General features: G+C 45.7%; 1 protein-coding gene across 1 annotated transcript in view; it reads right to left on the reverse strand.

Moving 5' to 3' along the window:
• Positions 1-1,035: 1,035 nt before the first annotated feature.
• FLI1 (Fli-1 proto-oncogene, ETS transcription factor) overlaps positions 1,036-17,254 on the reverse strand; it is a 119,096-nt gene continuing 102,877 nt past the window's right edge. Inside the window, exons 6-9 of the mRNA XM_084781561.1 lie at positions 7,212-7,277; positions 5,347-5,406; positions 4,782-4,829; positions 1,036-3,017 (exon numbers count right to left, since the gene is read on the reverse strand). Coding sequence (XP_084637687.1) covers positions 2,488-3,017; positions 4,782-4,829; positions 5,347-5,406; positions 7,212-7,277 — 704 coding nt within the window. The 3' untranslated portion in view covers positions 1,036-2,487. The remainder of the gene's footprint in view (positions 3,018-4,781; positions 4,830-5,346; positions 5,407-7,211; positions 7,278-17,254) is intronic.

A 17,254-nucleotide genomic window follows, 5' to 3' on the forward strand; every position in this document is an offset into this window, starting at 1 on the left:
TGTACGCCTATGATGTCACAGTTTGTCTTTGCAAGATGCAAACTAGCATACACATGAAGACAGGCCTAGCGGAGAATATGTGTTTAATGTGTTTTATAATGTAGGGTGTAAGTTTAAAAAGTTGGAGATCAGTCTTCAGAGCTCATTCTGCTTCCTTCAGGGGGGACCTCCTTGGTCTGAGGGGTTTCTAGAGGCACTAATTCGGTGAGAGGCCTTGCAACAAACAAGGGCCTTTGGTAGTCTCATTCATCTTTGTTATAAACAGAGGAGCAAGCTCTCTATCAGTGAGGCCACAGGAACCAAGCTGTGACAGAAAACCAGAGCTGCAGAGTCTACATAGGACCATAGTGTGACACTGAAAGGAAGCTAGGCTCCTGGTCCCTGCTGCCGCATCAGGTCACCTTCTTGGGCAGCACAGAGTCAAGCCCACTAGGCCATGACCTGGAGAGAGCTGCTCCTGTAGTGCCTTGGACACAGTTTACTCATGGCCTTGCCTCTCACTGACAAAGGCCACGGATATCTAAATGGCTTAGAGAGGGTTGAAAATGTCATCATTAACAACAGTCCGCACCTCACCGATACTGCATCTTTCACTGTGCCGCAGCACGTGCATTTAGAAAATTATGGATGGTACCAGAACAAGTAGGCAATTTTTCCTCAGAGCCAATGAAATACCTCAGTGGATAAAAGTGTGGTGTGTAAGCCTGATGGCCTGGGTTTTATCCCTGGAGCCCATGTAGGAAGTCAGACATGGAGGTGTGCACCCATTATCCCAGGAGGGGAGATGGAGGCAGGAGAGCTCTTGGGAAGATAGTGGTCCACAGGGTGGGAGAGAAGTCAAGAGAGTCTGCCTCAAAACACAAGGCTGATGTAGAGATGAGTCATAAAGGTTGCTCTCTAACCTGGATGCTATGCATGTGTACACACACACACACACACACACACGCACACGCACACGCACACACCAATAATAAAGACAATTCTTTTCTGGGAAAGCCTTTGATCTGGTAGTAAATAAGAAAACAATATCCTCAGTTCGGAGAGAAGAAGAAGGCACAATTTATTAAGGTCAGATTATTTTACATAGTCTTCATTGGACAGTTGTCAGCTTAACATATTATATAGTTTAAAAAGTCACGATTACTGCAAAATTATATATATTTTCACGTCTAAAAATATATTGCATATATAGAGCAAGAGAGCCCCTCGTGTGCATGAGGCAGAGTTTGTTCGTTCTTATCAGGTTATTGCAGCTCTGTTATTTACAAACATTTCTAAAGCACTGTAGCTCAAAACGGATCTTTTCTCTTGTTTGGGCACGCTTGTTAAATAACTGTACCACGGCTTTTCTTCCTAAGAACTCAGTGACTTTTAACTCCCTGTTTACTTTTCGTCAAGTCACATTATGCTTATTTAAAAAAAATCCAGCTATAAAAACGTACAAATAGCCCAAATGTACAGATTGACAAAAGATGTACAAATTATATTAAAAAAAAATAACAATGATCGATTTGATAGTAAAACTGCATTTGTGACCGAGGTCAACTCGTTTATTTACTCTTTAATTTTTAATTATTTATTTTTTTTAATACTGTGAGATATAGGAAAATAACTCTGCATAATTTATACAGTTAGTTGCCTTCTGATTGGTTGACCGCGGTCTGGTGGTCTGACAAGCGCACAGCGCTTGCGAATCTGTCTGAGTTTAGAAATCCCTATGACTTTTCAAAGTTCTGGGACCCACTGTCATTAAAAAAAAAATAGTTATTTAATCCTCTGTCCTTCAGGAGTGTCTGTGTTTTGTATTAAATGTTCTTAGTTCCTGACTACGTCTGCATATTACCCATTGCAGGGGATTTTGTATTACCCATGGCTTCTTAAATACACACATACACACACACAGCTTTCTTTTAAATTCCAGTTGGGCAAAAACTTCACCGGCCTCACAACCAGTGTTCCAGTTGCCAGCCGCTGAATTAAGTCCTCCAAAGAAAAGATTATAAGCATCCTGCCTTGATTTTCACTGTCTCAAATCAGATCAAGTCCTGGTCAAGTCCATGATTCATTATTGTATGGACTCCTATAATAATGAGACCCGTGTGTTGATAAGAAACTGCTTTGGTCATAACAAATATTTAAAATATTATACTTCTTTCTCAGGACCATGTATAGCCATGCCAGTAACCTCACTATTTAACTCATTAGATGCTAGGAGGTTGAGAATCCAAACTGATATACTGGCCTGTGGAATGGTATTTTTGTTTTGTTTTGTTTTTTTATTTTCAGGTAGAAGAAAGCAAAAAAAAAATTTTTAAACATAAAAATAATCATTTTAAAAGAACAAATGCAAGGGTTCTATCCAAAAGAAAGAACATCCAGTTTTCTTGTCTCTTCAAGGCTACTTATGTCCTTCAGAGTCCAGAGCATCCAGGGGAAAAAAAGTGAGGGCTGGAACTTCAGCCAGAAGAGGCCACTGATGGTAAAGTTCTAGTAGTAGCTGCCCAAGTGTGAAGGCACATGGGTGTTAGGATGGCGGGGGACACTGGGGTTGGGGTAGATCCCAGCAGTGGGGGAGGTCCAGTATTGTGACGCTGCTCCAAAGAAGCTAGAAGAAGTGACCGGCATGGAGGATGGGTGAGGAGGGACAAAGTTCACCTTCTGTTGATGGGCGTGGTAGGAAGGCATGTAGGAGATGTCAGAAGGATACTTGTACATGGATGACTCGGTTGGATGTGGCTGCAGGGCCTGGGCAATGCCATGGAAGTCAAATTTGTAGGCATACCTTTTGCCATGCACTTTGGTCATGATGTTTTTATCGTAGTAATATCGGAGGGCCCGGCTCAGCTTGTCGTAATTCATGTTGGGCTTGCTCTTTCGCTCTCCCCAGCGCCTGGCCACCTCATCAGGGTCCGTCATTTTGAATTCTCCATTGGTCCCCTCCCAGGTGATACAGCTGGCATTGGCGCTGTCAGACAGTAGCTCGAGGAGGAACTGCCACAGCTGGATCTGCCCACTTCCTGCAGGCAGTGAGGAAAGAGGAGAAAGTGGTCTCAGTCTTGATATTCTCTCTCTCTCTCTCTCTCTCTCTCTCTCTCTCTCTCTCTCTCTCTCTCTCTCTCTCTCTCTCTCTTCTCCCTCTCTCTCTTCCTTTCTTCCCCGCCCCCCGCCCCTGTCCCTGGAGTTTTGAGATAGGGTTTCTCTGTATGTAGCCCTGGACTTCTAAATCTTGCTTTGTAGGTCGGGCTGGCTTGAACTCAGAGATCCACATGCCTCTGCCTCCCGAGTGCTAGGATTAACGGCATGCGCCACCATGCCTGGCTCAGTCCTGATTCTTAAGCATGCCAATTCTTGTCCTTTCTAAGAAACACTTTTTGGCCAGGCCTGTTGGTACATACACGTTTAATTCAGCACTTGAGAGGCCAAGGTAGGTGGGTCTATGTGAGTTCAAGACCAGACTGTTCTATGAGTCCAGGGTAGCTAGGTCTACATAGAGAACTCAAAAACAAACAAACAAAAACCTCAACCAAACAAAATAAACCCTTTCTTTTCTCTTAATGTCAGAATTTTGGAGACAATCCTTCTTTACTTTTTTCTTTAGAAACTAGAAATAGGCACATACTAATTGTATATATTTATGAGGCATAGGGTGATATATTGACACAGTGATTGATGATCAAAGTGGGGTAATTCCTTTGCCCATCGCTTCAAATGCTTGCTCATCAGTAAGATCCTCTCGTTGAGCTAGCTCAAAAGGTACAATAAACACTGTAAACTCTACTGCTTGCCACTGAAATGAACACATTAAGCAAGATTAGACTTTAAGACAGATTGTCACTTGGTAATGAGTGTTGGCCTTGTCCCAGCAATCTGCTAAGATCTCAAGGAAGCCAACTCCCCACATCTACTTGGGAAGATTTTTGACGCTCTCCTTCTACATAGACCTGAGTCACTATCTAATCTCTATGTAGTACTGAAATCCTCCAAAATACTCCCCATTGGCCTTGACGAGTGCCAAGCATCCCAGAACCTCTTAGGGGTGCCTGTGGGGAGCATCAGGAGGAAGGCACCTTGATGACTTGGCATTCACTAAGCTAGGCTGTTCCCCAGCACTGTGCGAGTGCATGACGTTCAGTGTTAAGCTCTACGCAGAAGCATGTGGGCAGAAGTACAACCAGAGCACGGGCTGCTGGGCTTCTGTTCACCTGGGCAAGAAGGGAGCAGGAAGGAGGCCCAACAGCTTGCATTTCCTGCAGCGCTACAGGTGCATGTGGCCTGGCTTTTGTTGCCATTAACTCTTAATCTCCATGGTGTGGGTTTAGAAGAACGCACCTGAGACTTGTTATTAAAGAGGAAATCCTTGACACATTGTGGAGTTCACTTCACGTGCAACTCTCTAGGGGCACCCTTCTAGCTGGAAGGCTGCATAACTACAACACGCAAATCCAAACCACCACGCTTGGGGACATTTACTCGTGAGCCCTGTAGGAGGAATAAGTGAGGGGATCGTTCCTCACTGGACTGTCTATCTGGGTCATTTACCATGGACATAAATCTCTGTGCAGAGACGCAGTACGAATAGGTTTGTTCTCTGGAAACATCTTCTGGAGAAGGATGTGCTGCTACCAACCAACAGGCCCTTGTCTGTGCACATCTGATCATTTGGCCACGAGAGCACACACAGCCCCCAGACAGGTGTCTGAACTTAAAACTAAGGTTTCTGTGACCTTACAGGTGTAGCGAACATTCTGGAAAGAAAGGCTTGCAAGCCAAAGTTAACTCACCAGGGTTGGCAAGGCGACTGCTGGTTGGGCCCAGGATCTGATAAGGATCTAAAAAGAAAAAGTTTGCTTCACTCCTCATCAAACAATTTGACAGCAGCATCAAGATGAAGGAAACCTCAACGGTTCCTACTTTTATCTCAGGGTCATAGGAAAGCTTGAACAAAGACCTTGATCACAGCTATGGCCCAATCTACATGGGCTAGTAACAGTTTCTTCATATTCGGTTTCTAAACTTTTAGATTATGCTGTCATTACCCCAAACAAAATCACCCACATTTTAAGAAGAGCTGGCTAATATTCAACCATGCAGGGAATAAATGGAAGGATTACTTATTAAATAGGCTTAAAGGAGGTCCCAAAGTGATCACTAGCTAGTGATACCTCTTTCTAAAGCTGACAATGTTATACATGTCTGAGTTTTCTGATGGACCATAAAAACCAGTAGGCATCCTGAGTTAATCCCAGGTATGTCATGAACTAAAAATCATGTTTAGGACAACCTCTGGGTATCTGTTTTCTCATCTATGAACACACAAAGGAGAGGTTACATATCTGAGCCGGGTACCTGGCTGGGGCCGTTGCTCAGTGTTCTTGCCCATGCTCTGTGCCCCTCCAAGGGGAGGACCTGTGAAGGAATAAAGGAAAGGTGGTAAGTGGGGCAGGCAAATATTTTTGTCACACATCCCCTAGAAGGAGGGCACATGAGCACTCTCTCATTGACTCATGTATTCATTTGATTTATGAATGCGTATCACTTTGCTCTGCTGGCACTGGTCTCCAGGCAGGAGATTTAGCAACGAATATATGTTTTAATAGATGTGACAACACTGAATAATACTTGATGATCTGGGGTTGTACCTGTCCATTTGAAAAATAGGACCTTGAGCTGGGAGATAGCTCAGTGGGTAAGAGGGGTCTTGCTGCAGAATCCCAAGCATCCACGTAAAAAAAGTTTGATGTGGCTATGTGCATCTGTAACATGGGTCCTGGGAATGGGGAGGTGCTGGCAGAGACAAGAAGACTGCAGAGGCTTGCTGGACAGTCAGTCTAGCTGAGAAACAGTGAGCTCCAAGGTTTAGTGAGAGACCTTGTCTCGACGGGACAAGACAGACAGTCAACGTCTTTCTTTGGTCTCCCTGTGTATGCATGGGTACATGCCAATATGTGTGCCCTGAAAACAGCACACACATGTCTACCCCCCAAATACAGCCCCACAAATACACACAGATAGATATGTAAACAAGTAGCATCTTTACAGAGGTCCCTCCTGAGAAAGTGACATTTTAGCAAACATTGTCTGTTCCCTGTCATACCGTGCTTTGTGAGAGCCCCTCCAACATATCTCACATAAGCCCCCTGGTTTCCCCATTTTCAGTGTGTGTTGCTTTTCGTGTGGCCTATGCATTGGTGTGACTGGCATCCTCAAACTCCTCTCTTCCTGCTGACCCATCATACCTTTCAGCACGTCAGTGACTCCTTATGACTAAGGACCCGAGATCTCTTTTCACAGCATCCTTCACTGTCCCTGTCTCATCTTTAGTCCACCACACATCCTAAACTCCAGGAATCTGGTTCCCTCGCTGTCAGACACGCTACCACGGTCTTCTCTGACAGTCATCTCTCCAGGCTAACCTGCCTTCTCCTGCTCGCCAGACCAAAGCATGGCGTGTCCCTGTCGTGCTAACTCAATGGTAGCTGGTACATAGACATAGGCATAGACTGATGTGTGTACATGATTTCTGTCCCCTGCCTAAACAACAGTTCCTTTCCTGGCTCATCTTTGTGAGTTCCATAGAGCCAAATCCACATGCAGAAGGAAGCAATACTGCACACTCAAAACTGAAATAGATCCTGGTTATCGCTTGTACAATCAAAACCTCATCCTTAAAATCATTTGCTTTATTTCCCTGCAGTTTTACTTCTTGGAGACAGTACGATGAACATGTTGGTTGAGGAGTGAATCGCTCCCTTTCATTACTCCTTAGTGGAAGTTACTGCGTGGATTTTCAACAAGTCGTCAGCTCATCATTGCTGGACAAATTAATGTTTGTGACACACAACATCTCCTCAGAGGTTGTCCTTCACGTCAGTCCCTCTCACTGGGGCTGGGGACATTGGCATGACTACGCCTTGTCAAGTGGAGAATACAAGTCCTAGAGATTAATTGTCCTGACCAAAATAACAAAATCCAGACTGGTTGCTTTTATGAATCAACTTGTCCCAAGGAATCTTCAAAGCTTATAAGGTCTAAAACCAAGTGCAGTAAAACTAACCTCAAAAGGCTGAACAGCTCCTGCAAATTCACACTGATATCTAACGAGGTAGCAAGCGCTTGTTCCTAGTGTGTGTTTCACGGCTCTTTTCCTATGTCCTAACTTCTGGCTCTCATAAAACATGTTAGTCCCAAAGAATGGTTTGCTATTTACTTACTTTTGTTGAGGCCGGAGTTCATGTTATTGCTCCATCCTCCTCTCCTGGCAGAGTCATAAGAAGGGTCTGTTGAGAAATAACAAGTGGGGACACATGAGCTTTGTTTTGCAGGGAAGTTATATGAAGATGTTCTCTTGGTGACCAGAAGAGGCCACGTTTATTTCAGCACTCGTTCTCTAAGTCCCACTAGCTTCCTGAAGTATGCTCCTTCCTGAGGACTGGAAGGTAGAGTCATCGAAAATGTATTAACTCTAATTTTTAAAAATTTGTCTCTCTGGGATCTGAAGCAGTAGGAAGAACCCTGAACTTGAGGTTGGAGGATTGGCTCACACTCTGTCCCTGTTGTTATTCACAGGCCTTCTTCCCTGATCCTTGACTTTGTAGAAGTAAAATTTTATATGAATTATCGACCTCTTGGGGTTATGCAAATGATCAAGTGAAATACCTGTGAGCTAATGTGTAAGGTTTCTAAAAATATAAAGTGAGGGGGGGTGGGGGGGGGACACCTATTCAGAGATGCAAGGATGTCAGGCAGCTCTGAAGAGCCGAGGGATGTCTGGATGAAAGGTCTCCCTGGAAGAACACCTCAAGGTCCGGGCCCATTACATGCCTGCAAGGCCAACTCCAGCCTATCACCTCATGGTCCTGGTGCTACGGAATGACACTCAGACGTGTGCCCACACTGTCCAAGGCCTCCCAGTCATTTCTGGAGGTAGAAAAGAGGCTGGATCTGATAACCACATGTAAAGAGGAAATGCCAGAGGTGTGGCTAGAACTAGGGCTGATCAGGAAAAACAACAACAACAACAACAACAACAGCAACAACAACCAACCCTCCCACAAAAAAACCCCAAAACTAGAGATGTTTCAGCTGGGAGAGGCCATCACTATATAGACCCGGAATTGTGTGACACTCAACCTTTCTGTTCCACAACCATGTTCAGAAACTGCTTAAGTAACTGCCCGGAAACACTCCTCATTTCCTTTCTCATTGTGTGAGTACCATTGAGACATGGCACAGGCCTACACCAGAAGGGATAAGGATGCAGAATTATGGCTTTCAAAGTCTTTCCCCGAACAACAAAGGAACCATAAAAAACCATCTGAACAAATGGAACACAAACCTCATCAAACAACTGTCTGACAGGGTGAAACACAAACCATCCCCTTTGGCCTGTCCCGAGCCTCTCCAACAAATTAGAATAAAGGCTGGGAAGACGGGTGGATGGACGGATGCCTCCGATCGCCTGGCTTCGCTATTACTGGCTAAGATGAACCAAAAGACAGGAAGTGTTCTTGTGGAAAAACCCCCTGTGCACATGCACATTCCTCATGGCTCTGGAAAAGTCAGCTCAGTTTTTAAAATTATAGTCTTTAGCAACTGGCATGGAAAGCAAAACAGAGCACGAGAGGCGTGGGGCTGGAGGCGGGGGGGGGGGGGCAGGGAACAGGACGAGGAGACACAACTCAACTCCTTTAAGTTGTATGTTTTTATCTTTGACCTATTTTTTTCTTTATTTCCTAAAAACAGATTATCCTTGTTTAAAAATAAGCAAATGATAAGGCAACAAAGCCATGGGCATGATCTTAGAATAAGGTTGATGGCTTTATGGACACTTTCTGAGGGGGGCCTATGAAACCCCCATAGGGGTGCCTCCAGCTTTAAGATAGCAAGCCCCAGGAAAGGGGAAAGTCAGTGAAGATTTTCCTTATCCAGGCACATGTTGCCAGCTTGGCCTCCCGTCACTGATTTGGAATCGTCATCCTACACTGTGATGTGTGCATGGAGTACTGGAAACGTCAGCCATATAAAACCAAGTCCTTACATTTAGACATGTCACAGTCCCTAAGATCGTCAGGTGTTGTGGGCATGTGCCGAAGACGTGGTTACTGGAGACTAAGGAGGGAAAGGGAAGTAGCGTCAGGGGCCTGTGGGACTTGAGTGAGACCTAGCTGGAGGGGAGAGAGTGAGCCGTGCAGCCAGGAGCAGGGGTGGTGCGGTGGGCGTGGCTGGGTGTAGAGGGAGGGAATAAAAAGACAAAGAAGAGAGGGTTGAGTGACCATTCAAGACCTTGAGCGAGCTAAGCTAGCATCTTTGTGGCCTTTATATTCAAACAATAGGGCCAAGGGAAGTTCCCAGTGTTTAGTGACTCCTAGGAAACAGTGAAAAGACTCATGCATTCAAGGTACTGTGTAGAAAGCACAGAGAACCCGAGGGGTGGAGGCCATTTTATAGGGACAGAACAGAAGGTAGAATGGAAAGTGGTAAGTGGCTGAGTTAGGGTTACTATTGCTGCAGTGAAACGCCATGACCAAAGCAATTTGGGAAGGAAAGGGTCTATTCAGCTTATACCCCCAGGTAATAGCTCATCACTGAAGGAAGTCAAGACAGGAAATGGCAGGAAACCTGAAAGCAGGAGCTGATGATGCAGAGGCCATGGAGGAGTACTTCTTATGGCTTGCTTCACATGGCTTGCACAGCCGCTTTCTTATAGAACCCAGGACCACCAGCCTAGGAATGGCACCACCCACAGTGGGCTGGGCTCCCTCAGCCCCTGACATTGATCACTAATTATGAAAATGCCCTATAACTGGACCTTATAGGGGCACTTTCTTAACTGAGGTTTCCCTCCTTTCAGATGACTCTAGCTTGTATCAAGTTGACATAAAACTAGCCAGGAGAGCAAGTGAATAGGAGGAGTACCCACTAAGTTCCAGGAATTGGGGTGTATCGTCTGAGGTATGAAGCACTGGTAAAACTTGCCTTGAAGCTGTCATCCTGGGTGAAAGCTGTTCCATAACTGTTCAGACAAATCACTCTTTAAGCCCACTCAGGGCCATGGCTACAGTTACTGTCAACTTCTTGTCACCTTTCCCTCTATCGTTTTATTTTACTCTCAGGGCAGGGCAGGTGTATAAAAGTTCCAGAATGTGGAAATTAGTTACCTGGGTAGTGACCAGACTCTTTGGTCACTCTAGGTGAGCAATCACGTCTTAAACTTGAAGCTTGGGGAGGATGTGGCCGACTTTGGGGGGTGGGGGATGCTGAGCTTCATAGGTAGATGCTCGCACAGGCCTATCTTGTGGCAAAGCCTAGGAACCAACCAACCATTCAGTCCTCCCATAGGTGAAAAACAGAAGTGTCCTAGACAGAGAGGCCGCTTCACAGTCAGCCTGTGCCGTGTCACTCTGAAATTTACAGAGCAATAAATGGCCGTGCTATCAGCAGGCATCTTCAGCCAACGTGTGGCCCCGTCTGGGCAATTAGCCCTTCCTCCCATCATCTGTCTTATACTCTCTACATATGTGGAGATCCTTCCTCTGGCCCTCAAATCTGCAAGCACTGCCAGTGCCCATTTACTGCACAAGCTTAGTGAGCATACAGCCAAGGTGCCGGGTGCAGGAGACATCTCTTTCATATAAGACTGAAATTAAAATCAGTGTTTGGAGAACCAAGTGTGAAGACAGGAACGGCCATGGCCAAGAGCGTCTGCCTTGCATGCTTGAAGAACTGGAAGACCTTGGAGCTGAAGTGAAATGCTCAAGTTGACACTTCTAGCACAGGGACCAGCATGGCCCATGTTTTATGGGAAAAAAAAACCCATCAGTGTAAAGACCAGCAGAAACATGCTGGCCAACTTGTCAAATATGTGTCTCCCTTACTGCTTTCCATTCTCCTTACCCTCCGTTCCTACTTTCCTGACTATTACCTCATCGTTCATTAGTTCTTGTTTGCTGTGTGCCTTCCATACAGGAGCACCAGGTCCTCACAGGCGAGGAACTGACATGGTTTGGAGTGTGTGACAACACCAAGAACAGTGCCCTGCACATGGTAAGCACATAAGAAACACACGTGGGATAAATGAATGAACCGGATCGACAGTTAAATACACACAATCCCTGTTGTTTTTCCACTAGCAGAAAAGAATCCAAGGCTCTGGCTTTCTTGAACTAGGTCTCTAGCTAATTCCGGCCCTGTGGTGATGAGGATTATAGACTACGTCAACACTGTCTGGGCAGCAGGCCACCTATTTTGAAGTGGAAGCTGAAAGTGTGTCCCTTCAGAGAGGTCAGGAGCTGGGTACCATTTGTTTATGGGCCTGGACTAACAGGGGAATAGGATGGTGGTCCCATAAAGTCATCAGCATCTTAGTTTGCATCTTTGTTCGTGGAGGTTCATCCTGATGTTTACACGGGTATGAAAATAAGTGAAATGGCACTTAGCAGAATTGATCCCATTGTTAAATAGGGCAATGTGATTGCTAAAATGAAAGAATGTGTTGTCTCCTACTAAATGTCCCCCAAGTGAAAAACCTAGCAGTTTGATCAGCTCTAGTACCAGTCACACTGACAGACATATCTGTCACACATGGAAAAGCTGGAGAAGGGGACAAGCCTGCCACACAAACTCCTACAGACACTTCTGGCTCCAGAGCATGATGCTGTCCACCTATGGCCAATGCCTGCTAGTGCAGAGTCCTCCCCTGGGCTGTGGTGGCTCCAAGCAGCCCCGTGCACACATATAGACACCCCACATGTGGTGCATGGAGTCTGAATCCTGACGGCTGGCTTTGGAGAAGAAAAGTTTGAGGCGGCCAAAGACTCAGTGTTAAAAATGTGACTGTTCAGGCCAGCACCCGGGTGACGCTCTCAGACCTTCTCTGTGGTGCCGGATGGCTTTATCAGCAGAAAATTATGCCCTGGTTCTGACAAACTCTTTCTACTTCAGGGAAGCCTGACACCCCCTGGCTTTAAGGAGTACTGAAATGACAAATCCTATTGTGATCCCTTTGCTGATCAGCCACCAGTGGGCTTTGCCTAAGGTCTCTGGTTTCAGGCAGTCCTGAGGTCAGTTTTTGCCAAAGCAAAGAGACCTGGGCCTCATGCCGGGGGTTCTGGGCTTTGCCAGCCATTGTGGATAATTCTGCCTCTCGTCTACGGTGCCCTGAACAGTTTCTCCATTATGCAATGCTCAGTGTGGCTGAATGCGACACTAAATGGCCTCTTAGATTCCAACACAGCCTCCTAGGGTAGAGTAATGTGAGCTCTGGGCCCCGTTGGAAGGGGAAGGCTTTTTCTGGCTGTGACTAGGGCACAGACACAGCAGTGTTAAACCAATCTTGGAAATATGGCATCTATCTCTGGAAAGACCGTGTTTTCTACCGATGCCTCCAGTCAACTTTCTAAAAGCCAGGTGCCTCAGCCTCTACGCAGCTCTTTACTCTGTCATGACATCATCCCACAACCATCAGCCGCATACAGAAGCCTCTCTTTCAGTCCCTTACTACACTGAGCCCTGATCTCTATGACCTTGTGGAAAAAAAGATGCACTTTCCTTGAAACTTTTCATTGAATGTCTTGGTTTTGCTGGGCAGGCTGGCAGCCTCTGTGCTGTTTATGCTTGGAAAACCTGGGGCTGCTGGCCCGCCAACCTTTTCCGGGTACTCGGTGTACCCAATAGGTAAGGCATCGTCTTTGTTTGGGGACAGCCAGAGGTACCAGGGCCTGTGTCTATGAGGCCCTCTCTGCTAATTCTCTATCTGAGGACTTATGCTTCTGGTAGGGTCTCTCTCGTTAAGAGGACTGGCCTTCCTTTGTACTGAAGCCCTCCTGCAAGCGCTAACTCTGCCTACTGAACCCCAAGTTCACAACTTTGGGCCAACCTCTCATTTACAGTCATCTCTGCTATGCCCCTGTCCACTTCTTCCTGAGCTGCTCTTGTCTGACCTACCTTAAATCCATGGCAAAGGCAACTTACCCAGAAAATGAGCAGTCTAAGCAGAGCTTAGGGCTCTGTCCTAGGGGGTCCTCCTTTCTTGCTAGGGCCTAGTAGCACTTTCAGTGGCTGTATATAGGCTCTGGGATCAGCTGGGGTCTAATCCCATCTCTGTCTCTATTCATCTGAGTTCCTTGGTCATGTTATTCCATCCTTTTGAATTTTAATTCTACTTCCCTGCAAATGCCTAGCAAACCTCCTCTGAGGACCAGTGGTGCTTTTCATAAGTGGAGCTTTTCAAATGTACGCCGTATACACATAGGCAGTTTCATCTTGCCTTTACCTCTATAGTAAAGGGAGGTTACAAAGCTCGTTCAGGAAGGCCTTGAGAAGCAAGAGATGCCCCAGAGTCCCAAAGGACCAGCCCTAATCAGGTACCCTTAGTTATTCCAAGATGTGAGTTGCTTCCAAAAGAAGTGATGGATCACCCAGAACCCTGGTTTGAGAAACATAATCTCAAAAGACCGAGATGGGAAGTGGCTATAAGTGGCCAGCACTTGCTTCTATCATGGACTGTTTAACTGGTCTTGAGGCTCAGGGTGAATCCCTCACCTCGTGTGATCTATGCTCTAAGGCTCACCCAGCCTCCCCTCCAGTGGGATTTTTATTCCACAGAGCTACAGAGGATCCTGGCATGCCTCAAGCCTGCAGGAAGAGGGCATTAAAAGGAGACTCCTTTGCTCTGTCTTGGAACTCATAGAAGCAAGAGAAAACATCCTGGCTCACATTTCCTTTTCTTAAAGAGCTTGTCCTGGAATCCAAACAGCCCCTCAGCCTCAGGACCAGCCCTGCTGCTTGAGCACAATGGCGGCAGTGTTCAAGACATTCTGTGTGCAGAGGGAAAAGGAGACTGGTGAGGGAAATGCTGGGAAGAAATGGGTGGCTTTGAAATACAAAATGTTTGACAAAGTAAGAGGCACGGGTTCTGGGCACAGCCTTGCCATCTTCGTGCAAGGCATCCTGCAGAGCCTGGCTTCTTCTCTCACTCTGTCTGCCCTGTGGGCTCTCTGTCCAAATGGCACAGATGTCTAAATGGACTATTTGTTTTGATAAGGCCTCAGAGTGGGGCTTGGGGGGGGGCAGTCGTATGTGGAAAAGGAATTCAGACTGACTAGATGAATTGGGTACTTGCCAAAATTCCCCTCCACCCTGGGCTATGTAGACATAACTCAATCGCATACTTCTTTGGTCAGATGGAACTCAGGTTTAAGAGGATTCCAGCTAGGGAAAAGAAAAACATACCGGCTCACTTAGGTAATGGAGAGTTGTTTATGTTTGCCCCCAGGCCCTGCAGACGGAGAGGCCACTCTGCCCACATGATGCCCCTCCACTACCATGGCGATTGGGTTGTGCATCTGCCTCACAGTTCAACTTTTGCATGCCTTTCTTCCAAGTCCTTCAGGTCATGATGCTCTGGTCACTTGTTTCGTGTTTACCATCCTTGTGTGCTCAACCATCCGGGCTCATTCTCAAGCACAGCACCTCTCTGGCTAGGTGATCATCTCTGCAGCACAGGGACTGGATCTCGGTCACTTTTGTCCCCACCCCTGTACTAGCTTACTGGACTTAGCGAGCATAGTCCACCACACATTCATTCATTTGACAAAGTTTTATTGAATGCCTGCTCTGCTGCCAGACACATTTAGTCCCTAGAATACAATGTTGGCTGGGCAAACACCCTTCCTCTGTGAAACTTAATTCAGAAAAAAATAGTAAGCTGTGCAGTAGATTAGAAGAAGATAATGAATGTGACACAGTAAAGCAAGCCAGGAGAGGGAGCAGGCAGGGCTGGGTAGGAAGGCCTCGTTAAAGACATATAATTTGAGCAAAATCTGGACTTATTAAAATAGCGCTCTTGGTAGCTCTGGAATTTCCCTCTGAGAAGTATCTGGATTGTCCTATGATGATAGCGACATCTTTCAGGACAGCCAGTTCCTTTTTGTTAGGTCATGTCTAGTGGGATTGGCTTGATGTTGGAAGAGATGGTAACATTGAAAAGCTCTACAGCTTCTTTCCACTGTTCGGATGAGGGACAGAAAGAGGCGAGCCAGCGCAATAGTTAAACTGCCAGCTGATGTCTGCTTAGTTAGAATCGGGCTGATTTCCCCACCTGCGAAGATAGCTATTCTAATGAAGAAAATTAAAATACGAACACCTCCTCGGACTGGCCTTTTGACAGACTGCTAAAGGGATAAAGTAGTTTCCAGGGAAGGACACGTCTTTGGAGTCATCATAGGAGTAGTAGACAGGTGAGGTCAAACTAAAGAAGATGATGTTGCTTGCTCTGGCCTGGTGAGTAAGCAATGTCAAACACAGAAGCTTACATCCCAGCATCTGAGAAAATGATGCCAGTTTTGCTAGCAGAATATGGTGCCACTGCACCCCAGAATGGGAGGCTGAGTTTCAGACTACAAGGGACCTTAGACATGATCTAAATCAGACATTCAAATGAGCATAAGGTTCAAGGGTCAAAGCTGGGAGACAGCATGTGTGGCCATGTAGGAATGTTATTAGAAATTGAAAATATGACTTGGTATCAAAACTGACTTTCTTGAAACAGATCTAGGTTACTGGGCAGGACTGGTGAAAAACTGTGCAAGCAAGCCAAAGCTTTTTAGGCTCAAAGATTTTCCAAAATAAAATCCTGAGCAGTTTTTTTTATCTCTTTGGAAGGGTAATAACTGAATCTTACCAAGAACTCGACTGTTTGTGGGTGTCACTTAAGGCTTTAAAATTTTGGGGGAAAGCAATGTCATTGTTTCCAAACAGCAAAGCCATTCATAGCAAAGGAAAGCATTTAGGATCTGGGCAGTTCCAACTCTGCCCCCTGTTCCATCTGATCAGTTATGTGCTGTGTGAACCTTGGTGAATGACCTCACCTCTCTAACCTCAGTTTAGGAAAGGTATATGTTTGTGGGAAACAGTTGGTTATTTGTAAATTTCAGACTTTGTAAGAATGAATGGTATATCTAACCCTCATAATGGTCTTTGGATGATAGATGAGATCACGGACCTCACAAAGTCCAAAGTGTCCTACAGGATTGTAGGTGATCTTCTCCAATTAGTGTTTCCGTGTACATGCGCACGTGTGTGTGTGTGTGTGTGTGTGTGTGTGTGTGTGTGTGTGTGTGTGCACACTAGTGTATTCATCTTCATAAGTACATGTGGAGGTCAGAGGTGAACTTTGAGTATCTGCCTCCTATTATTAGTAGTTTTTGAAAGTGTTAGTGTTATTATTTTGAGACAAGGTCCTTCATTGAACCTGAAGCTTACCGTTTTGGTCAGTGCCTGGCTGGCCCATGAGCCCCTGGGGCTCAGGGGTCCCCTTTCCCATGCTGGCATTACAGATGCATGCCACCTTGTCTGAGAGTACCGATGGCCTGAATTTAGGTCCTCGTGTTTGTGCAGCACCTTATACAACGAGCCGCTTTCCCAAATTCCTCTTCCCCAGGTTTTATTCATAGGAGGTAAGGAATTAATTTTTCTTGTGCTAACTAAGCTAATTTCTTCTGGTTCTTTCTTTAGTGGAGCAAGGCTGGGTAAATATTTAACTCAATTGGAAAAGATTAGATTTTCTTTCCCAGTGAATCCATCAACTGTCAATGTTATTTACTGAAAGTCTACAGGGTGGGAAGAAAGAATACTGGACAAAACTCACAATTAAACATGACAAGGTAATCTGCAATTAGGTCCAGAAATAGCTCATGGTGTGGGGCTGAGGGAGGAGACTCGGCTTGTAGGGATACAGTAAACACACTCTGAGGCAGGTATGATTGGTTTAGGCCATAACATATACGTAATCATCCTACTTAATGTTATTATTCTTTCATTGGCTCTGTCTGGCAGGAACTCAAACTATACCACAGAGACAGAAGTAGCTGCTCAATCTTCCCTTGTAGAACCCGCTGGTCCCCAAAGAGAGGGGAGGCCCTTACGCCCTTATTCCAGCCCCAGATGTCCTTCCTCGAAGACATTATCTTCTCTTCTGTGGGGATCCTTCAGGAGAAATGAGTTCTCAGGGAACTTAAATTGAGGCTTCTCCGGAGAGAAGAAGTTGTTACATCTATAATAGGTTTCCATAGGAAAATAACAAATGGTGCTGCTTACAGCACATCCTTTGAACTGGAGGATGCACTTCTTCCATCTGGTTCAAGAGGGGCTTCTCTGTCTGTGTTTCTGTCTCTTTCTCCTTCTCTCCAGATAGAGAAGAAGACAGATCAAGACCTTTCTATATGAGGATTACAGATAGATAGATGATGGGTAGATA

This window comes from Acomys minous, assembly GCF_964271855.1.
Source record: "Acomys minous genome assembly, chromosome: 5".
In the NCBI taxonomy this organism is placed as follows: Eukaryota; Metazoa; Chordata; class Mammalia; order Rodentia; family Muridae; genus Acomys; species Acomys minous.